Source organism: Salmo salar, chromosome 19 (genome assembly GCF_965601325.2).
Source record: "Salmo salar chromosome 19, fSalSal1, whole genome shotgun sequence".
Lineage (NCBI taxonomy): Eukaryota > Metazoa > Chordata > Actinopteri > Salmoniformes > Salmonidae > Salmo > Salmo salar.
In genome coordinates this window covers 58871931-58895519 of record NC_138309.1, presented here as the reverse complement: position 1 = coordinate 58895519, position 23589 = coordinate 58871931, and the positions used below count along the sequence as shown (strand labels likewise).

The 23589-nt window shown below is 44.6% G+C and overlaps 1 protein-coding gene and 1 pseudogene across 2 annotated transcripts; both read right to left on the bottom strand.

Annotated features, from left to right (window-relative positions):
- Positions 1-15695, bottom strand: LOC106579276 (PDZ domain-containing protein 7). The gene is made up of 16 exons (XM_045702507.2): positions 14460-15695; positions 14074-14311; positions 13592-13729; positions 7044-7218; positions 6167-6349; positions 5837-5984; positions 4954-5014; positions 4356-4769; positions 4049-4213; positions 3736-3857; positions 3537-3628; positions 3265-3356; positions 3070-3141; positions 2224-2850; positions 1886-1986; positions 1-1305 (listed from the first exon to the last, which is right to left on the bottom strand). Exons 2-16 carry the CDS (start codon positions 14231-14233, stop codon positions 1162-1164), a joined length of 2694 nt encoding a protein of 897 aa, XP_045558463.2. The 5' UTR covers positions 14234-14311; positions 14460-15695; the 3' UTR covers positions 1-1161.
- A 174-nt stretch (positions 15696-15869) lies between these two features.
- LOC106579278 (peroxiredoxin-like 2A) lies at positions 15870-23372 on the bottom strand (annotated as a pseudogene). The gene is made up of 6 exons (XR_014381647.1): positions 23233-23372; positions 19314-19496; positions 19037-19125; positions 18805-18945; positions 18561-18728; positions 15870-18486 (listed from the first exon to the last, which is right to left on the bottom strand). The product of XR_014381647.1 is annotated as a peroxiredoxin-like 2A (transcript).
- Positions 23373-23589: the final 217 nt, after the last annotated feature.

Genomic DNA, 23589 nt, shown 5'->3' with positions numbered 1-23589 from the left:
GCTTACTGATTGACATTTCTGTTATTTAAAAAATGTATATATATTTCACCTTTATTTAATCAGGTAGGCCAGTTGAGAACAAGTTCTCATTTACAACTGCGACCTGGCCAAGATAAACAATGTAATTATCAAAAAGCATGTATTAAGTGGTTTATTCTATGAGTAGGTCAGAAAAGGAACATCAAGCCACAGTAGTAAAATAAATAGTCAGAGGCTCTTTATTTTATTATGTTAAGTCCTGTTTATACAGTGTGCTAACATGTCACTCTCCTGTATCCAGATTGTGGCCTGTAGACATTTCACCAATAATTAGAGAAACTCAGGTCATGTTTACACCTGATATTAACATGTGACTTTCCAATCAAGATGATCACTATCAGTTTATGGCCCTGTGTGTCTATACATGGTATTAACATTACCATCAACTGACAGGTGGATCCAAGCCTGCCATCTTCTGATCACAAGCAGGTATGCTAGCCACCGCTCTACACTGGCTCAGACCATAGCCAATGATGGAGGCCTCTAGTGGCCAAAAGGCTGTTATTAGCATGGGCTGATCCCTCCTGGTGACTCTGGAGTCATGTTCAACCGAGTCATCAGGAGGGATCTGCCAATCTTGAAGAAGAAAATTGACTACTTCAAAATGGAGATTGCCTCAATGGCACGTAGAGGACTCATCTTTGTCTATCTATCTCTATGGCTCGGACAGACAACCATTCGTTCAGTTCACAGGGGTCCTGGAAGGCACTCGGATTACAGTTTTGACTTAAGTGAAGTATTGTCCTAAGAAATGTCTATATAAATGTGTATATTCATTTTACATCATTTGTGAACGTCTGATGCGATTATTAATACATTATAGCAAATAATGAAAAGTGAAGGATTGTGTGAACTGGCGCTCTAGGACACTGGCTGCTGGTTCCCATGGCAGCAGGTCTCTTAGTCCCCTCATTAGATTGACCAGATCCTTCTTGTTCACCATAGAGGAAACAGGAGTTTCCTATTAACCTATAGAATTCCATCAGACTGTCACTTTTCACTCCTCACTCTTCTCCCCTTCTTCCAGCACACTGTAGTTCTGTTTGTGTTGCTTCTAGTCTCTTTAGGTCTTGGGCCTCCAGGCCAAAGACCCATTTTTCTCTGCAGTGAGTCAGTCTTGGGTCAAGGGCTTTTGGGGACTTTGACTATAAACACCATGGGGTCTTTGGCCTTGTTGCTGAAAGCCCTGCGGATGATCTCCACAGCGTGGGGGTGAGTCACGCCCTGCAGGGACACTCCATCCACTGACACCAGCTCAAATCCAGCCTGGGGATGCAACCAGAGGAAGGAAGGTTAGTGAATACATTTGTCTTGTGCATGCTCTGTTGCTCTAGTTTGTACACACACACACACACACACACACACACACACACACACACACACCCACACACACACACACATTGCCCCCTTTCAATTCAACATCACTTTGCGTTGTTGTTTGACCTCAAAAACATTCTGATTGCATTGCTCTCTGTTCTCTTTCTATAATGTGGTGCCAAAGAGTCTAAATGCCCCGGTTCAAAACATGCATTACTCAAATACCCCCCTCAGATCAGTACTCTTCCCTCAAATAAAAGAGCTCCTTCAAAACGCTTATTATAACAAGGATCCCTTGAGATTACCTTGGGCCTCTCTCTCATCACTATGTTTGATTTCATCACTAGCGACATTCATATTTCCATTAATCGGGTCAATTCAAATTAGTTGGAAAAGATCTGAATGGAATGTGTGATGTTCATAAGGTGAAATGCCTATCCGAATGGTGGTTTATGGGTCATGTTGTAATGAGACCGGTTGTAGCCTTAGAGCTTATAACAGGTCATAACACAGGTTAGAACAGGTGTACCTTCAGGACTTCACACGTGGAGGCGGCTCCTCCTGGGAAGATCTTCTCTATCTTCACCACCGGCTGCACCTTGGACTCCATCCCACCAGAGATACTGATCCCTGGACCAGGAAAACAAAGGCATTATTACATACACAAACAATCAAAAATGTGTTGAATTGTATGAGTGAAACATCACATTTGTATTGGCTCTTTTGTAAGCTACTTTGCTGACCCCTTTCTATAATAATTAATTCATAAACACATATTACAGAGAAGTACTGGAGGTGCAATTGTTTGGTAAACCATGAGGATGGCAAACTGTGACACCGTGACATAAGAACTGTACATGAACTCACCCAGTGACTGCTTAGTCTTGGAGATGCTGACGGTTTTCAACTCGTACTTTATGACCGGAGCGCTGCCATTGAGGCCATTCTCAGAGGAGCTGGGATGACCGTTCACCTGCTCCCTTCCCAACCCCTCTGCTGTGAAGTCAGCGTCCAGGCCAGAGCCAAACACCTGGGACAACAGGGGCCTGCTGCGTCGAGGAGCACTCTGCAGAGTGAACACAGTTTCTTTCTCCCTTTTATCAGTTTTCTCCTTTTTACCCTTGGAAGTCCCATTCCTGAAGGGAGACCTCCCCCGCTCTGAGATGGTATCTCCCTGGTCCATTGACACATCAAAGTGGACGGAGCGGACTGTACCACTGTGTCCTCGTAGAGTGGAGGGGGGGTCGGTGGTGTTGCTGTGGGCCAGCAGCCAGTTGGGGAGCAGGGGGCTGACGGGGGGAGGACGGAGGGAGTCTGAGGAGGCGTAGCCATCCACTGGGACGTCCAGCAGGGGGGGGAATGCTCTGGAGGTATGGGTGTGCTGCTGCCGGGGGCTCTGGGACGCAGACAGACGCAGCCGTTCTAACTCCTCCAGCAGCTGGCTCTCCCTCTCCACCTCCTGGGCACTGTGGAGCTCAAAGCCACCCTGGAAGTCTGCATGGGGATTCAGGAGTCAGTGTAACAACCAAGATCCTGGAGAGCAGACTTGTGTTCCAACACGACTTTAAAACCATGTTCCAATAATCATGGTCTTCAACCTGAACCACAATTAGTTGAATCAGGTGTGACAGTGCCGGGCTGGAACAAAAGCCTGCACTTCCTCCCCCAAGAATGAATTAAACACTGCTATACTGTAGATGGGACCGTACTGACCTGGGATAGGGGTGATGAGGTGTCGTCTGGGGGCTCGTCCAGACTGGGGGGAGCGCAGAAGTGGGGATCTGACTACATGATAAAGGAGGGGAGAAAAGGGGTAATTTAAAGAATGGAAATGCTTTCCTTTAAATGTATTGTTGAATGTACAGGTAGTGTGTACATTACTCTATGAATATGCATGTCTTTCCTCACCAGAACGGTACTTCAAGATATCATAGGCCTCCACTTCGAATGGGACCACCATGTTGTTGAAAAGCCCTAGGTCAGCTGGAGGCAGCAGCATTCTAAAGCGGAAGAGAGAGTTATTAGCTTATAAAAAGAACAGGATTGTTTTCATTGTCCAGTCATCAAATAATAGGATTTGTGAGTTAAGCCGAATGCTAAATCCGTCAACTGGCCGCTCCCCTTCCTATCTAAATCCTTAAAGTGAATGTTGTTACTATTGTTGTTGCCTCTCTGTGTACCTGATCTCTCTCAGCAGCAACAGCTTCTCAGGCCGGTCCAGCACGGCCAGCAGGTGGCGGACCAGGTTCTCCACCACACGCTCTGTTATGTACTGCAAGAGAATAGTGACTATAACACTGCATGCAAAAATCCATGGAATAAGGATGATAACAGTTAATATTTTCGGTGCCTCTCCTGCCCAGGCCCCAGGCTCCATACCCGTCGGCAGGTCTTCATGACGGAGGCCACCTCGTCCTCACTCAGCAGCCTGCGGGCCATGCCCTCCACCACCCCCAGCATCTCTGGATCCGGCCCGCTGGGTCTGCGCCTGCGCTCCCCATCTAGGGACATAACCAACACCCAGCTGGTTGTAGTATACCAACTCAACTCTATAACAAACTAACTCTGGTTTTAGCCATACTTATATTGACTCATAATGACAGAGTAAAACTCTGTTGAAATAACAGCTAGTTGTACCATTGACTAAAGTTATTCTCTTATAGTCTACAGGATCGTTGGAGGTACTACTAACCTCCGCCTGCCCCGGATTTGGGGGGGGACTTGGAGCGCCCCTTGGAGGTGTCTCTCCTGCGACCCCTGAACAGCAGGTTGACAAAGGTCTTGGAGCGCTGTAGGGTGCTCCTCTCAGGATTCTTCCCTCCTTTCTGCTGTTTCCTCTGCTTCGTCTGCTTCACCTCTATGGCAGGACAGGAAGGAGACAGGGCCTCAACCAAACAAGACTATACTCAGTCATTTTACAAAAACAAGTTCTTCTGAGTTGTCCAATCGTTGCAGTAAACTCCCTTTCTATCTAAACCAGTCCACCCCTCTGGCCTCACCTGCTACAGTGACCTGGCTCTGGGAGCGATGGATGGGCTGACTCGGTCTACTGAGGGCTATTAGGACGGCCGTTTTGGGGGACTCTCCTCTCTCCCTGCCTCCCTCCCCCCGGATGGCCGAGTCCTGCAGGAGGGTGGTGGCCCCCAGGCTGTGGCTAGTGTCCGCACCCATCCTGTGAGGCGAGGGGTCGGTCTGGATGGCGGTGTCAGTGCACTGGCCAGACTCAGACCTCTGGTCCTCAGTAGAGATACAGACGTCCACCATGTCCATGCCAAAGGGCAGGCTGGGGGGGAACATGACCTGAGACAGTCCGCTCAGAGAGGAGATAGGAGTCCCAGAGGACAAGGATGAGGCAGAGGAGTTGGAGTCCGAGCCCTGGGAGGAAGACTGCCGAGTCCCATTGCCACTGGCCACTGAGAGAGGAGACACACACATCAGTACAGATCTAGTGTTTGTTTTGAATTGTTTGTGTGGAAGATCTATATTCAAAAATAAAAGTTAGCAAAAGTCACCAGTGGCCCGTTGCTTTCTTAAATAATTCAAAACCACACCTGAAACATAATATAGGCTACATGAGGTAAGGAGATGGTTACATACACTTGTTAAGCCACCTGTATTCTGCCACCATCTCCTTATAGGCAGGGTATCGTCCCGCTTCCTGCAAAGATGCGGCCAGAGATATGCAAATAGGTTACAGTAGAGTTCTTGACCCATTCACCGGATCAAGAGTAACTCTAGAACCACAAAGACAGAATCATATATAACGTAGAGAAAGAGCAGCAAAAAGGTCCACACGTCGACAACAAGCAATGGAAATCGTTTTCTTCCCAACACATATTCCACCTTTGACATGCTTCGTACTGTTATTTTCCCTAGTACTGGTAATAGTGTTTCCCTTTTAAAGAGGGGCCAAGGCGAGGTAAAGAATTGGAAAACATTAAGCTACAAAACGTGCCTGTGTGCTTTAGATCATCACCTGATCCTGGCTGAGCTGCCTGGTGAATAATGCATGCAGCCTGGATATTTTTCACAGGGTGAAACCCAAACCGCCACAGGTAAAGTGAGCGAGCAATATTACGACTGTACGCCAGCTGTCTGCCCTGCAACGCAACCTGCTCTCTTGGTGTGTGTACTGTAGCAACGGTGTGTGTGTGCGTGTGTGTGTGTGTGTGTGTGTGTGTGTGTGTGAAAGAGAGACAGTGAGTGAGTGACTGTGTGGGCCATTTTCACTGACCATTACAATTGGGCTACACACTTTCTCAATGGAGAGTAGTCATGGTTCATTCTGGAAGGTGATACACCGCCATTACCAGGTCGTCAATACACCAAGAAGCATGGATCTCCACGTGTAAATATGAACGCAGCGGTGGAAAAAATCTATAACAATCTCATTTGGATCTATATGGAATCACAGGCTCCAATTGTCTGTTTTCAAAGTCTTCGACGTTCAAGGTAGTAGAAGGTCAACCTCCTCACTCACCTTGATGGTCAGCATGATGTGTGTGTGGCTCTTCAGCACCTCCACGGCACTGCTGTGGCTGATGTCCTCAAAGCTTACACCGTTGGCCGCAAGGATCTGGTCGCCCATATTGATGCCGTTCCGTTCACCCAAACCACCAGGATCCAATCTGACACCGCACACGTCATAATATCACTGAACAGCGCAGGGCATAAGAGTCCAGCACAGCACAGGAAATACAGACACTTCAAACTAAGCAAGGATTTAAATGATGAATTCAAAAAGCGGTTCAACTTTATTTCTAATGATTTCTTTGTTTCTCAAGCCGGAGATGTTACAGTATGAGCCTACTTGGAGACGTAGATGCCCAGGCCGAACTCCTTGCCCCCTCGGATGTTGAAGCCCAGGCAATAGTCATCTGAGGTGGTGTAGAGGTGGATGATCCTCCGCAGGGCCCCATCTGAGCTGGCCACCGAGGCGGAGGGTGTACGCCCACTCTCCTCCACCACCATCCTACCGTGGATCAGATCCACCCTGCAATGGAGATATGTTATGGGGTTGAATGTTTTTGTGACGTATACTGGCACATATGGGTACACACTGTAATAGAGTTCTGCTCTATTACAAGTAATCAAACCATTGACAGTGTCCAAAACATTATGAACACCTGCTCTTTCCATGACAGACTGACCAGGTGAAAGCTATAATCCCTTACTGATGTCACTTGTTAAATCCACTTCAAATCAGTGTAGATGAAGGGGAGGTGACGGGTTAAAGAAGGATTTTTAAGCCTTGAGACAACTGAGACATGGATTGTGTATGAGATATTGAATTGCCTTTGAGCGGTGTATGGTAGTAGGTGCCAGGCACACGAGTTTGAGTCAAGAACTGTAACGCTGCTGTTTTTTTTTACGCTCAACACTCTGTGTATACTGGTACATAAGGATCTACACTGCAATAGAGTTATACTCTAACATTTAGGCTAAGAGTAATCGAACCATTGATATATACATGTATCAAATACATGTAAAGACATGATCAGACCTATATAAGTACTTAAAGAAACTATGGAATTTAAGTTGCTAATTAGATAAAGCTTTATTGACAGGATTCTAACTAAACACAATCAAATCAGAGACTATTCAAGGGGTGAAAGGGACTCAATTCCAAACTGTGGCTCTGAATTGACAGAGAATGTGTAATGAATAAATCGGAGGTCTGTGCTTACCAGGTTGTCTTCTCTTTGGAGTAGCGGATACCGGGTACTTTGCCCACGCGTCTCACCACCATCCTCAGTCTGTTGTTCCCTGTCAGGACTTTAACTGCACTGCTCATAGTGATGCTCTCCAAGCTCACCCCATTCACCTCCACCAGCTTGTCCCCCACACACAGGCCTGACTGCTCTGTGGACATATGCAGTGCATTCGTAAAGTATTCAGACCCCATGACTTTTTCCACATTTTGGTACGTTGCAGCCTTATTCTTAAAAAAAAAAAAAAATGTAATCCATAAGTATTCAGACCCTTTACTCAGTACATTGTTGAAGCCCCTATGGCAGCGATTACAGCCTCAAGTCTTCTTGGGTATGACGCTACAAGCTTGGCACACCTGTATTTGGGGAGTTTCTCCCATTCTTTTACGCAGATCCTCTCAAGCTCTGTCAGGTGGGATGGGGAGTGTCGCTGCACAGCTATGTTCGATCGGGTTCATGTCCTGGCTCTGGCTGGGCCACTCAAGGACATTCAGAGATAAAAATGCCATTGTAAAAATGGTGCCGGAGCAGAAGGCATACGTTTTACGTGCCCCCAACTGATTGTGTTTTTGTTTGTTTATCTGCGTTGTTTGTAACTTTATTTTTATACTATTTATGTACATAATGTTGCTGCTACCGTCTCTTATGACCGAAAATTACTTCTAGACATCAGGACTGAGATTACTCATCATGGACTAGCAGAATCCTTTTTCTTCTTTCACGGCTCTGACGAGGCCGAGGTGGAGGATATACGGCTCCCTTCGGGAACAGGCACCCGACCCCAGTGATCTGCATGAAGAGGAGGCGGAGAAAGAGGCCGGAGAACGGTCTGCCTTCTGAGGAGTAGGAGGCGATCGAATAAACCCCCACTCCCCTCAATTCTGCTAGCAAACATACAATCTTTGGACAATAAAATGGACGAGTTATTGGGACGATTAAACTACCAATGGGACATTAAAAACTGTAACATCTTATGCTTCACGGAGTCGTGGCTGAACGACGACAATATCCACATACAGCTGGCTGGTTATACGATGTACCGGCAGGATAGAACAGCGGCGTCTGGTAAGACAAGGGGTGGCGGTCTATGTATTTTTGTAAACAACAGCTGGTGCACGATATCTAAGGAAGTCTCGAGCTATTGCTCGCCTGAGGTAGAGTTTCTCATGATAAGCTGCAGACCACTACCTACCGAGATAGTTTTCATCTATATTCTTTGTAGCTGTTTACATACCACCACAGTCAGAGGCTGGCACCAAGATAGCATTGAATGAGCTGTATTCCGCCATAAGCAAACAAGAAAACGCTCAATCAGAGGCGGCGCTCCTAGTAGCCGGGAATTTTAATGCAGGGAAACTTAAATCAGTTTTACCTCATTTCTATCAACATGTTAAATGTGCAACCAGAGGGAAAATAACTCTGGACCACCTATACTCCACACACAGAGATGCATACAAAGCTCTCCCTCACCCTCCATTTGGGAAATCTGACTATAATTCTATCCTCCTGATTCCTGCTTACAAGCTAAACTTAAAGCAGGAAGCACCAGTAACTACATCAATAAAAAAGTGGTCAGATGAAGCAGATGCTAAGCTACAGGACTGTTTTGCTAGCACAGACTGGAATATGTTCCGGGATTCCTCTAATGGCATTGAGGAGTACACCACATCTGTCATTGACTTCATCAATAAGTGCATCAATGACGTCTTCCCCACAATTGAAGTCGGAAGTTTCCATACACCTTAGCCAAATACATTTAAAAACTCAGTTTTTCACAATTCCTGACATTTAATCAGAGTAAAAATTCCCTGTCTTAGGTCAGTTAGGATCACCACTTTATTTAAAAAATGTGAAATGTCAGAATAATAGAGAGAATGATGTATTTCAGCTTTTATTTCTTTCATCACATTCCCAGTGGGTCAGAAGTTTACAAACACTCAATTAGTATTTGGTAGTATTGCCTTTCAATTGTTTAACTTGGGTAAAATGTTTTGGGTAGCCTTCCACAAGCTTCCCACAATAAGTTGGGTGAATGTTGGCCCATTCCTCCTGACAGAGCTGGTGTGACTGAGTCAGGTTTGTAGGCCTCCTTGCTCACACATGCTTTTTCAGTTCTGCCCACAAATTTTCTATAGGATTGAGGTCAGGGCTTTGTGATGGCCACTCAAATACCTTCACTTTGTTGTCCTCCATTTTGCCACAACTTTGGAAGTATGCTTGGGGTCATTGTCCATTTGGAAGACCCATTTGCGACCAAGCTTTAACTTTCTGACTGATGTCTTGAGATGTTGCTTCAATAAATCCACAGAATTTTCCTTCCCCATGAGGCCATTTTATTTTGTGAAGTGCACCAGTCCCTCCTGCAGCAAAGCACCCCCACAACATGATGCTGCCATCCCCGTGCTTCACGGTTGGGATGGTGTTCTTCGGCTTGCAACCCTCCCCCTTTATCCTCCAAACATAACGATGGTCATTATGGCCAAACAGTTCTATTTTTGTTTCATCAGACCAGAGGACATTTCTCCAAAAAATACGATCTTTGTCCCCATGTGCAGTTGCAAACTGTAGTCTGGCTGTTTTATGGCGGTTTTGGAGCAGTGGCTTCTTCCTTGCTGAGCGGCCATTCAGGTTATGTCGATATAGGACTCGATTTACTGTGAAAATGGAAACTTTGTACCTGATTCCTTCAGCATCTTCACAAGGTCCTTTACGGTCATTCTGGGATTGGTTTGCACTTTTCGCACCAAAGTATGTTCATCTCTAGGAGACAGAACACGTCTCCTTCCTGAGCGGTATGACGGCTGATTTCCTTTGATTTTCAATGATGTCAAGCAAAGAGGCACTGAGTTTGAAGGTAGGCCTTGCAATACATCCACAGGTACACCTCCATTTGACTCAAATTATGTAAATTATCCTATCAGAAGCTTCTAAAGCCATGACATCATTTTCTGGAATTTTCCAAGCTGTTTAAAGGCACAGTCAACTTAGTGTATGTAAATGTCTGACCCACTGGAATTGTGATACAGTGAATTATAAGTGAAATAATCTGTCTGTAAACAATTGTTGGAAAAATTACTTGTGTCATGCACAAAGTAGATGTCCTCACCGACTTGCCAAAACTATAGTTTGTTAACAAGAAATGTGTGGAGTGGTTGAAAAACTAGTTTTAATGACTCCAACCTATGTAAACTTCCGACTTCAACTGTACATACCCCAGCAAGAAACCATGGATTACAGGCAGCATCCGCACTGTGCTAAAGGCTAGAGTTGCCGCTTTCAAGGACCTTATAAGAAATCCCGCTATGCCCTCCGATGAACCATCAAACAGACAAAGTGTCAATACAGGACTAAGATCGAGTCATACTACACTGGCTCTGATGCTCGTCGGATGTGGCAGGGGCTGCAAACCATTACAGACTACAAAGAGAAGCACAGCCGAGAGCTGCCCAGTGACACGAGCCAACCGGACAAGCTAAACTACTTCTATGCTCGCTTTGAGGCAAATAACACTGAAACATGCATGAGAGCACCAGCTATACTGGAAGACTTTGTGATCACACTCTCCGCAGCCGATGTGAGTAAGACCTTTAGACAGGTCAACAGTCACAAGGATGCAGGGTGAGACGGATTACCAGGATGTGTACTGCGAGCATGCGCTGACCACCTAGAAAGTGTCTTCACTGACATTTTCAACCTCTCCCTGTCCGAGTCTGTAATACCAACATGTTTTAAGCAGACCACCATAGTCCCTGTGCCCAAGACCACTAGGGTAACCTTCCTAAATGACTACCGACCCGTAGCACTCACATCTGTAGCCATGAATTGCTTTGAAAGGCTGGTCATGGCTCACATCAACACCATCATCCCAGAACCCCTAGACCCACTCCAATTTGCATACCACCCCAACAGATCCACAGATGATTCAGTCTCTATTGCACTCCACACTGCCCTTTCCCACCTGGACAGAAGGAACACCTATGCGAGAATGCTATTCATTGACTACAGCTCAGCGTCGTGCCCTCAAAGCTCATCAATAGGCTAAGGACCCTGGGACTAAACACCTCCCTCTGCAACTGGATCCTGGACTTCCTGACGGACCGCCCCAGGCGGTAAGGGTAGGTAACAACACATCCGCCATGCTGATCCTCAACATTGGGGCCCCTCAGGGGTGCGTGCTCAGCCCCCTGCTGTACTCCCTGTTCACTCATGACTGCAAGGCCAGGCACGACTCCAACACCATCATTAAATTTGCCAATGACACAACAGTGGTAGGCCTGATCACCAACAACAACGAGGCAGCCTATAGGGAGGAGGTCAGAGACCTGGCCATGTGGTGCCAGGACAACAACCTCTCCCTCAACGTGATCAAGACAAAAGAGATGATTGTGGACTACAGGAAAAATGTGATCGAGCACGCCACCATTCTCATCGACGGGGCTGTAGTGGAGCAGGTTGAGAGCTTCAAGTTCCTTGGTGTCCACATCACCAACAATCTAACATGGTCCAAAACACACTAAGACAGTCGTGAAGAGGGCACGACAAAGCGTATTCCCCCTCAGGAGACTGAAAAGATTTGGAATGGGTCCTCAGATCATCAAAAGGTTTTACAGCTGCACCATCGAGAGCATCCTGACTGGTTGCATCACTGCCTGGTATGGCAACTGCTCGGCCTCTGACAGCAAGGCACTACAGAGGGTAGTGCAAACAGCCCAGTACATCACTGGGGCCAAGCTTCCTGCCATCCAGGACCTCTATACCAGGCGGTGTCAGAGGAAGGCCCTGAAAATTGTCAAAGACTCCTCCCACCCTAGTCACAAACTGTTCTCTCTGCTACCACATGGCAAGCAGTACTGGAGCTCCAAGTCTAGGTCTAAGAGGCTTCTAAACAGCTTCTACCCCCGAGCCATAAGACTCCTGAACATCTAGTCAAATGGCTACCCAGACTATTCACATTGCCCCCCTCCCCACACCACTGCCACTCTCTGTTGTCATCTATGCATAGTCACTTTAATTAACTCTAACTACATGTACATACTACCTCAACTAACCGGTGCCCCCGCACATTGACTCTGTACCGGCACACCCCTGTATATATTGTTATTTTTTACTGCTCCTCTTTAATTTCTTGTTACTTTTATCTCTTATTCTTATCCATGTTTTTTAAAACTGCACTGTCGGTTAGGGGCTCGTAAGTAAGCATTTTACTGTAAGGTTGATTTGTCCCAAAGCCACTCCTGCGTTGTCTTGGCTGTGTGCTTAGGGTTGTTGTCCTGTTGGAAGGTGAACCTTCTCCCCAGTCTGAGGTCCTGAGCGCTCTGGCGCAGGTTTTCATCAAGGATCTCTCTGTACTTTGCTCCATTCATCTGTCCCTCGATCCTGACTAGTCTCCCAGTCCTTGCCTCTGAATAACATCCCCACAGCATGATGCTACCACCACCATGCTTCAACGTAAGGATGGTGCCAGGTTTCCTCCAGACATGAAGCTTGGCATTCAGGCCAAAGAGTTCAGTCTTGGTTTCATCATACCAGAGAATCTTGTTTCTCATGGTCTGAGAGTCCTTTAGGTGACTTTTGGCCATCTCCAAGCAGGCTGTCATGTGCCTTTTACTGAGGAGTGGCTTCCTTCTGGCCACTCTTCCATAAAGGCCTGATTGGTGGAGTGCTGCAGAGATGGTTGTCCTTCTGGAAGGTTCTCCCATCAACACAAAGGAACTCTGGAGCGCTGTCAGAGTAACCATCAGGTTTGTAGTCACCTCCCTGACCAAGGCCCTTCTCCCCCGATTGCTCAGTTTGACCGGGTGGGCAGCTCTAGCAAGAGTCTTGGTGGTTCCAAACTTCTTCCATTTAAGAATGATGGAGGCCACTGTGTTCTTGGGGACCTTCAATGCTGCAGAAATGTTTTGGTACCCTTCCCCAGATCTTTGCCTCGACACAATCCTATCTCGGAGCTCTACGGACAATTCCTTCGACCTTATGGCTTGGTTTTTACTCTGACATATACTGTCCACTGTGGAACCTTATATAGACAGGTGTGTGCCTTTCCAAATCATGTCCAATCAATTGAATTTACCACAGGTGGACTCCAATCAAGTTGTAGAAACATCTCAAGGATGATCAATGGAAACAGGATGCACCTGAGCTCAATTTTGAGTCTCATTGCAAAGGGTCTGAATACTTAAATATTTGTAGTCATTTATTTGCAAACATTTCTAAAAACCTGTTTTCGCTTTGTCGTTATGGGGTATTGTGTGTAGATTGATGAGGGGGGGAAAATGATTTAATCCATTTTAGAATAAGGCTGTAACGTAACAAAATGTGGAAGAAGTCAAGGGGTCTGAATACTTTCTGAATGCCCTGTACAGTACATGCATGGACACAGACATACAGATGCAGACGCTCACACAGTCGGTCTCTCAATTTAAAAACAGTCAAGGTAGAACAGTGTCACTCATGTTATGTCACACCTGTCATGTGTAGACTAAATGTGTAACACAGATATATAGTTGTCTGGATGTATTTTTTACCTGCGGAGCTGTTGTCCTCTACCTTGCTGACAAAGATGCTGAGGCCGTGCTCTGAGCCTCCACGCACGCTGAAGCCCAGCCTGCCATCCACACTCTTATCCACTGTGACCGTATGGATGTCCTCACTGTCATCTCCACCTGACAAACACGTCATAGATCAATACAGATACTACCAGGTGAACCCCAAGAGGAAATTCTGCTGTAAGTTTGATGAGTGACACTTTGATAATATAAGGGATCACAAAAAGGCACTTTTCGCCTGTATGTCATACGGGGTTAATTTTATGCCACAATATATAATCTGTCTTCAAAGAGCTGAACACATTAATTAAGAAAACGAATGGTGCTTAACTTGTCTGTGTAGCAGTATATGGATTGTGATGAGGGGAGGCCTATATGCCAAACACCGGTCATGCCTTAGAGGGCACGCTAATCTGATCTGAGCCAATCTCCGGTGTGGTGTACCAGAGCGGCAGCCTCACCGTCCACAGGAGAGTTGATGAGGATGACCCGGCCCATGGGGGAGGAAGATCGGATTCCACGGCGCTGCTGCTGCTTCCGGAGGAGGTGGCGCGTAGCCGTGCCTGACCTCTGAGTCCCGGGGGTTGCGTCCCTGCAGGAGGGGTCTGACGAGTGAGCCATGGCCAGGAGCTGGGTCCTCTTTCACACACGCCTACCCAGTACACACTCCTCCAGGGGCTCAGCGCTGGATGAAGGAGCCTAGAACAGAAGGAGATGGAGGCTCAGGGTTGATGAAACCAGATCATAGTACAATTCAATGGCTTGAAATTGTCATAAATGCATGCACTGAAGCCAGAACATAAACTAACAGAATATATTGGCATGATTGAGTAGCATGGTAACTCACCAGTGCAGATGGGTGGTTTGTGACATGTTGGCAGACCCTCTGCCTCCCTGGACTCACACTCTGGTCCATTCCTGGCCATGGTGAATCTCACTCCCCCACCTAACACCATGAGAAACACAGACCTGTCCAATGTATGCAGTAGGTAAGATATCATGCAGGGTCAGATACCTCATCCAATTGAATAACCAACCAAATGTTATGTGCGAACTGATAAGGATACATGTTGCTCAATTATTTCAAACATGCTGCAATTTCTTAGATCATATCGACTGTAGGTTGAGCAATGATGAACGGCTGAGCTCTTTTTGATAACGGTTTCTTAAGCTGACTTTCATCAACCTGCCTGACCCAATTACAGACACGATGTCACATGTTTTCGATGCCATGGATACCTTGGACTAAACTTAACCCAATGCGTGATAAACCCGGTGTCGTCATGAAGGAGGATTTCCCCCATGCGCCTACGGCTTGTTCGGGACCTTGGACAGCGACGTTGAACTAACTGCGTAAATAGAATGCACTGTTGGCAACATTATGTTAGTCAAGCATCCCAAACTACTGGCATGTAAAGTAGACCGGCCTTAAAGTACACTTTCCTTACTATTATATGTTTTATTAGAGGTAATGCGTACGTTATCTGCGTAGTTCGTCAGCAACAACCTGGGAGCTGTACAATAGCCTACCGTGGCATGTTTGCCATTTCTATATAGTCTAATTAAAATAAATAAATAAAATAAAACGCTCTGACAAAATGAATTGTACGGCTGAAAAATACATTTATAAAAACTAAAGCGTTGATTATGTGCAGATATTCACCAGCACCATTTCACCAACAATGACTGACTACTAAGTTGCTGGAAGGTGTTAACGCTACATTAATTCACTCGACAGCATACAGATATCCTCGGATAAACTCAAGCTATTGTTTTAACCGGATTTTTAAGTTTTAAAATTACCTTTGTCCATGTTGTGTTGAATGACCTAGCTCACCTGGGAAAAGCACAAAGCTATCGAAGTCCCGCCCTCTACAGCAATGTGATTGGATGTCTTCATTTTGACTGGGACACAAAACTGCTTTCAGATTGGCTGCTGAACCAGCTCATTGTTCCTCTGAGTAGGAAATACAGGTAGGCAACTCATGGCAAATAGGCATACTATATCCTCATTTTATGAGCCATATTTTTATAAAAGCCATAATAATCAATTTCGATATCAAATAAAGGTATTTGATCAAATCCACTGTGTCCTGACGTAAAAGCAATCTTCATTTAGAGCGTTGTGCCAGTAACCCGAAAGGTTGCCGAATCGAATCCCCGAACTGACAAGGTAAAAATCTATCGTTCTGCCCCTTGTATCCCCCTTTCCCCATTGTGCTTTTTTTTTTTACATTGTCTAAATGATACTCCAGTGGAAACAAAAGGCTCAGTTTATTGTCCGTGAGGGTATACAGTACAATGAAAAACTATTTTATCAGCCTGTCAGGTATGAGCTGGTTGGAGTGGTGGAACTGAGTGTAATGCATCAGCTCTGGTCCCTCAACAGTTTAGACCCAGACCATCATTAACACACTCACAGAACTACAACACCTTCAGCATTGTTAAAGACATATCTAACATAGCGAAATGACTTGTGCAACACACCCTTACTGAACACTGAGGTCAAAATAGATCTATATACTTAATTTATGTTTTCTTTGTATACGAATCAGATGGTTTTCTTAGCTTCTGTATATTGTTGAAGTCTTTGCTTTGCCTACCATACATACACTGAACAACATTTTTTAAGCATCATGTAAAGTGTTGGTCCCACGTTTCATGAACAGAAATAAAAGATCCCAGAAATGTTCCATATGTACAAAAAGCTTATTTCTCTCAAATATTGCGCACAACGTTGTTTACATCCCTGTTAGTGAGCATGCATCCTTTGTCAAGATAATCCATCACCTGACATATGGGGCATATCAAGAAGCTGACTAAATAGCATCATCATTACACAGGTTCACCTTCTGTTGGGGACATTAAAAAGCCACTAAAATGTTAAGTTTTGTCACAACACAATGCCACAGATGACTCAAGTTTTTAGGGAGTATGCAATTGGCATGCTGACTGCAGGAATGTCCACCAGAGCTATTGCCAGAGAATTGAATGTTAATTTCTCTACCATAAGTCGCCTCAACATCGTTTTAGAGAATTTGGCAGTACGTCCAACCAGCCTCACAACCACAGACCATGTGCATGGCATTGTGTGGGTGAGCGATTTGCTGATGTCAACGTTGTGAACAGAGTGCCCCATGATGGCAGTGGGGTTATGGTATGGGCAGGCATAAACTAGGAACAACAAACACAATTGCATTTTATCGATGGAAATTTGAACGCACAAAAATACCCTGACAAGATCCTGTTGCCATCGTGAGGCCCATTTTTTTTAAGGTACAGTACCAGTCAAAAGTTTGGACACACCTACTCATTTAAGGGTTTTTCTTTACTTTGACTATTTTCTACATTGTAGAATAATAGTGAATACATCAAAACTATGAAATAACACATATTGAATCATGTAGTAACCAAAAAAGTGTTAAACAAATCAAAATATAAAATATATTAGATTCTTCAAAGTAGCCACCCTTTTGCCTTGATGACAGCTTTGCACACTCTTGGCATTCTCTCAACCAGCTTCATGAGGTAGTCACCTGGAATGCATTTCAATGAACAGGTGTGCCTTGTTAAAAGTTAATTTGTGGAATGTATTTCCTTAATGTGTTTGAGCCAATCAGTTATGTTGTGACAAGGTAGGGGTGGTATACAGAAGATAACCATATTTGGTAAAAGACCAAGTCCATATTATGACAAGAACAGCTCAAATAAGCTAAGAGAAACAACAGCCCATTACTTTAAGACATGAAGGTCAGTCAATCAAGAACGTTGAAAGTTTCTTCAAGTGCAGTTGCAAAAACCATCAAGCGCTATGATGAAACTGGCTCTCATGAGGAATGCCACAGGAAAGGAAGACCCAGGGTTACCTCTGCCGCAGAGGATAAGTTCATTAGAGTTACCAGCCTCTGAAATTACAACCCAGATAAATGCTTTACATAGTTCAAGTAACAGACACATTTTAACATCAACTGTACAGAGGAGACTGCGTAAATCAGGCCTTCATGGTTGAATTGCTGCAAAGAATTCAACCATGAAGAAGAGACTTGTTTGGGCTAAGAAACACGAGCAATGGACGTTAGACCGGTGGAAATCTGTCCTTTGGTCTGATGAGTCCAAATTTTCAATTTTTGGTTCCAACCTCTGTGTCTTTGTGAGCGGATGATCTCCACATGTGTGGTTCCCACCGTGAAGCATGGAGGAGGAGGTGTGATGGTGATTTGCTGGTGACACTGTCTGATTTATTTAGAATTCAAGACACACTTAACCAGCATGGCTACCACAGCATTCTGCAGCGATTCACCATCCCATCTGGTTTGCGCTCAGTGGGACTATCATTTGTTTATCAACAGGACAATGAATCAAACATTTAAAAACTATTTTTATTTCTTTAACACTTTTTTGGTTACTACATGTTTCTATATGTGTTATTTCCTAGTTTTGATGTCTTCACTATTATTCTACAATGTAGAAAATAGTAAAAATAAAGACCCTTGAATAAATAGGTTTCCAAACTTTCACTGGTACTGTATCTGTGACCAACATATGCATATCTGTATTCCCAGTCATGTGATATTCCCAGTCCATAGATTCGTGCCTAATGAATGTATTTAAATTGATTCATTTCCTCATATGAACTGTAACTCAGTTAAATCTTTGAAATTGTTGCATGTTGCATTTGTATTTTTGTTCAGTATACAATAATATGTCCAATTAACAGTACATGTACATGTACACTACTTCTGAGGCCTTGACTTTACGGCCATCTTTCAATATCCAATCTATTTCCCCTTCTTGATCGTCTTTGCCGCCTGCAGGACAGAGGGACGGTCAGCTTTGTCCCCAAACTCCTTCTCCCGGTGCTCCAGCAGAATACCCTTCAGAATAACACACAACGTTTAAAATATATAAACTCATATGATGAAACCAGTAGAGGAAATGAGGAACTTACCTGTTTCCCTGCTCCAATCACATAAACACCACCGAGGATGAAGCCCTCCCCCTTCTTGTTACCCTGGTAACCCTTCTTCCTGGCTCGAAGGAGGTTCTGCCACACCCCCAGACGAGCCAGACCAAGACCCAGTCCCATCCTCCTCGGCTTGGGACCATAGAAACCTTGCTGTAAAAGACAACTTCCTATCATTAGTCTTTCTCACATTACCTGATTGGAGAAAAGTTCAGCGAATATAACTGACCTTCTCATCCACAAAAATCTCCCCATTGAAGTAGGGTCTGAATTTCTGGATCTCTGTGCCGATGTCTTCCTTCACTACAGCATACAAAGGGACCCCGAGCTCCTCCAGCTGGGGCTTGAGAGAGGACAGCTCAGAGGCCTCCTGGAGAATGAGTATGTGCACAATTCCATGAGTATACACAGCCACATATACATCATGCATACACACTCATACCCCTACAAATATACTGTACCTCTCTGCATAAGGATCATCCGGGGCGCCTCACAGCCATGAGTACCGCACCAGTCTTTTCCCACAGACTCCTGGCTTTAACAGTCTTATCTGCAGAGACACAACCAACAATATTGCACACAATAGTAAGAAGCTTTCAGGTGTATACGTTACATATTTAAATTGGCACTGAATCAAAGACCACTCCACTGCTGGGAGATTATTCTAGAAGTGCTTTTCCATTCAAAGCTAAATCAGCTAATGAAAGTTAACCAGTAAAGCTTTTGTTTTGGTCTCACCGGCTGCGGGTGTTGATTTGAGCTCCATGTTCTCCAAGTGCTCCAGAGTGGACGGGGCTGACTTGGTCAGGAACAGGTCAGTGTTGGCCAAGATAAGGCCAGCCAGCCAGGCAACCAGCACCCCGAGGCCCACAGACCATACACTGAGAGACAGGAGCTCCCCCTCCAGGAGGAAAGACAGCACTGCAGGGACAGACAAAACTGATTTAAAAAGGTCCAATGCAGACGTTTTTATCTTAACATCAAATCATTTCTGGGTAACAATTAAAGTACCTTACTGTGATTGTTTTCAATTAAAATGGTCAAAAAGAAACAAAAAAAGCTTTTTAGCAAAGGGAAATTTCTCAAGCAAGAATCTTGCTAGGACTGTCTGGAAGTGGTCTGAGTGAGGTGGGGAAAACAGAACATTTGCTGTTGTTGACAGAGAGATTTGGAACCTCTTTCTTATTGATCTATTAACTAATTTACCTCATGGTGATGTCCCCATGGAAAGTCAAAACAGAGAAAAATATTGTTTTTGAGTGCACTGGGCCTTTAACACACCAAAGCCCTATTCATTTTCTCTGCCTTGTCATTGACCACATTTACATGCACACAGTATTCCGGCTAGTAGCTCATATCCCGCTTAAGGTCTTATTCAGGATAAGCTGTTTACATGCACCTTTGATATCCCGTTCACAAGTATCCCTGTATCCATGAATAAACAGAATATTCCTCATTTAAATTCATAGGGGTTAAATAGAATGGTAACTGAAATAAGAACACTGACTGTAGGCCTATAACCACTCACATGTAGTGTGATATAATATAAACTCCTGCAGAATTATGCATTTCTTGCAGTACAATGATACTGCTGTTAATTTGTCTCAAGGGACAGCAGTGGAAAAATGATTCATTTATTTCAGCGTTGCTTGATAAAATGCGAATGTGGGTGTAATGTGGGCAGTATGTGGACACCTTATGCAAGCAGACAGTAGGCGATTTCAACTATATACACATAAAATATGCACTCAAGACAAACTTAAGTCGTACACTACATGATCAAAAGTATGTGGACACCTGCTCGTCGAACAGCTCATTCCAAAGTCATGGGCATTAATATGGAGTTGGTCCCGCCTTTGCTGCTATAACAGTTCCCACTGTTCTGGGAAGGCTTTTCACTAGATGTTGGAACATTGCTGCGGGGACTTGCTTCCGTTCAGCCACAACAGCATTAGTGAAGTCGAGCACTGATGTTGGGCGATTAGGCCTGGCTCACAGTCTGTGTTCCAATTTATCCCAAAGGTGTTTGATGGGGTTGAGGTCAGGGCTCTGTGCAGGCCAGTCAAGTTCTTCCACACTGATCTCGACAAACCATTTCTGTATGGACCTCACTTTGTGCACGGGGGAATTGTCATGCTGAAACAGGAAAGGGCCTTCCCCAAACTGTTGCCACAAAGTTGGAAGCACAGAACCGTCTCTAGAATGTCATTGTATACTATAGCGTTAAGATTTCCCTTCACTGGAACTAAGGGGCCTAGCCCAAACCATGAAAAACAACCCCAGACCATTATTCCTCCTCCACCAAAATGTACAGTTGCCACTATGCATTGGGGCAGATAGCATTCTCCTGGCATCCACTAAACCCAGATTCGTCCCGTCGGGCTGCGGAGAGCTTTACACCACTCTAGCTGACGCTTGGCATTGCGCATGATGATCTTAGGCTTGTGTGCGGCTGCTCGGCCATTTCATGATGCTCCCACCAAACAGTTCTTGTGCTGACGTTGCTTCCAGAGGCAGTTTGAAACTCGGTAGTGAGTGTTCCAACCGAGGACTGCCGATTTTCACAAGCTACAAGCTTCAGCACTCAGAGGTCCCGTTATGTGAGCTTGTGTGGCCTACCACTTCACGGCTGAGCCATTGTTGCCCCTAGACGTTTTCACTTCACAATAAAAGCACTGATGACATTTGGACATTTGGCACAGGACCAATCTCCACTGTTTTTATGGCTGCCCATACCTTAACCCCACCGCCACCATGGGGCACTCTGTTCACATCAGCAAACCGCTCGCCCACACGACACCATACGTGTGGTCTGTGACTGTGAGGCCAGTTGGACGTACTGACAAATTCTTTAAAACGACATTGCGGCTTATGGTAGAGAAATTAACATTCAATTCTTTGGCAACAGCTCTGGTGGACATTCCTGCAGTCAGTATGGCATTTTCACACTCCCTCAAAACTTGAGACATCTGTAGCGTTGTGTTGTCACAAAACCACACATTTTAGAGTGGCCTTTTGTTTCCAGCACAAGGGGCAGCGGTGTAATGATCATGCTGTTTAATCAGCTTCTTGATAATCCATCCACCTGACTGGTGTGGCATATGTTGGCAAAGGAGAAAATGCTCACTAACAGGGATAAAAATGTGCGCAACATGTTCTTAAATAAGCTTTTTGTGCATATGGCTAATGTTTGGGATTTTTTATTTCAGATCATGAAACATGGGACCACCACTTTACATGTTTATATTTTTGTTCAGTGTAGATTACTAACATTCATTCTATCAATGTAAAGACATTCTGGTGAGCACAACTGTATTTAGTCTTATGGGGCAACAAGTTGGGCTATGACTGAAAAGCTGCATGCATCTAACTACAATAGACAAATGGCCTACCAAAAGTTGGAAATTACAGCTTACCAAATGTCAGATATAAGCAGAAATTTAGGGGTGAAAGTAGCTGGCTCACTTTGAAGTGTAAGATCAGCATATCCCAGGCATCTTAGGGTTTCTCAACCGTGATACCTTTTCCGGGTAATTGTAAATGAGATATTTATGCATTAAAAAAACACCCCAAATAACAGGATATCGTGTGCATATAAACTTGGTCAGTAGTATACACTTTCTCAATCCTCATGGATTTGAAAGGAATGGGTGGGAGATATAGTTGTCAGCCCATTCCTTTGAAATCTTTGAGTGGGCATGTACAAGTTCATACTTGGGGGGGGGGGGAAGAACAGAATGTCTCAAAACAGACCACCAACAAGGGTATCTTCAGTAGATAGACTGAGCAGTATAACAGATCAAGTGTGGAAGTGAAATGAGAAACTGATTTGCTCCAGTAGAATTCCTCCCCCTTTTCTGCAACAGTACATTTTATTTCCTAACTATGAGGAGCCATGGTGTTGCCTTTGCCCTGGTTGATTCAAGGGCACATGGTGTCCCAACCATGACTCAGTTCTGATAAGGCTCCATTTGTATTATCTCATGAATGCACACTGTCTCAGAAAAGGTCACAAATGCAGTGAAAATGTCTGAAGTCTCATATCACAAACCGATTGGACACTCAATGCTACATTTTGTAAGCTGTAGATCATCTTATGACTAAGTGTGATATTGTAAATGTCATGCATACACAGAAAACCATCTGCTTCCGGACAGGGCTATAAACAATCTCAAAACCTGATGAATCAATTCTGAAACCAGTTGACACATTTCTGCTTAGTTATTTGGACAGTTGCAAAACAGAGCAAGGTCCTTTTTTGGGGGGGTGACAACCACAGTATCTGTGTCAATCACAAGCTCACACATTGGGCGTTCACAGTATGTTTAAGAAAATGATCCGATTACCCAAGACGTAAAGTGTAAATGCACTGCTGTATCCAAGAGAGTCAAAGTTGGACAAAAACAATTACATGTGTTTGCCACTAGTAATTAACCCTACAGTCACTAAGCATTTGAAGAGACAATTCAGTGTGGCAGCTGATGTACAAGTGGCAGACTTAAGTTGAAGAGCAAGTCCACCTTCATTCCTCATACATTTACATTGTATAAAATCCCTGTATAGGTAGTCACTGAGTCAACTTGTTTACCTCTAGTTCTGAAAATAAGTGCACATGCATTAAGTATCATATTTAACCCCTAAGAGACAAAATACCAACTTGTTGCTGTAGATTTCCCAGGACATAGAATTGACACGACATGCAGTGTTGCTCCCTCTGCTTCAGTTTGTCGTCTGTCCAACAGTGCGAAGTCCGGATGTCACACACCCTATACTTCCCACTTAAACAGGAGGCTGCCAGAGGGTCATTTGAATGATTGACGATTCAGCCAATCACAGCCCTTACACAGTGACCGACTTAAAGCTAGCCAAGTTCTTATTAAAACAGTCAAGACTCAAAATGCACAGCATTAAACATTGGCAACTAAATCGTAGTTGAATATAACCAAAACATGTCAGATTAACATGAGTAGTCAATATGGTTGAATTAGACATTTCTGAAACAGACATGTGAAAA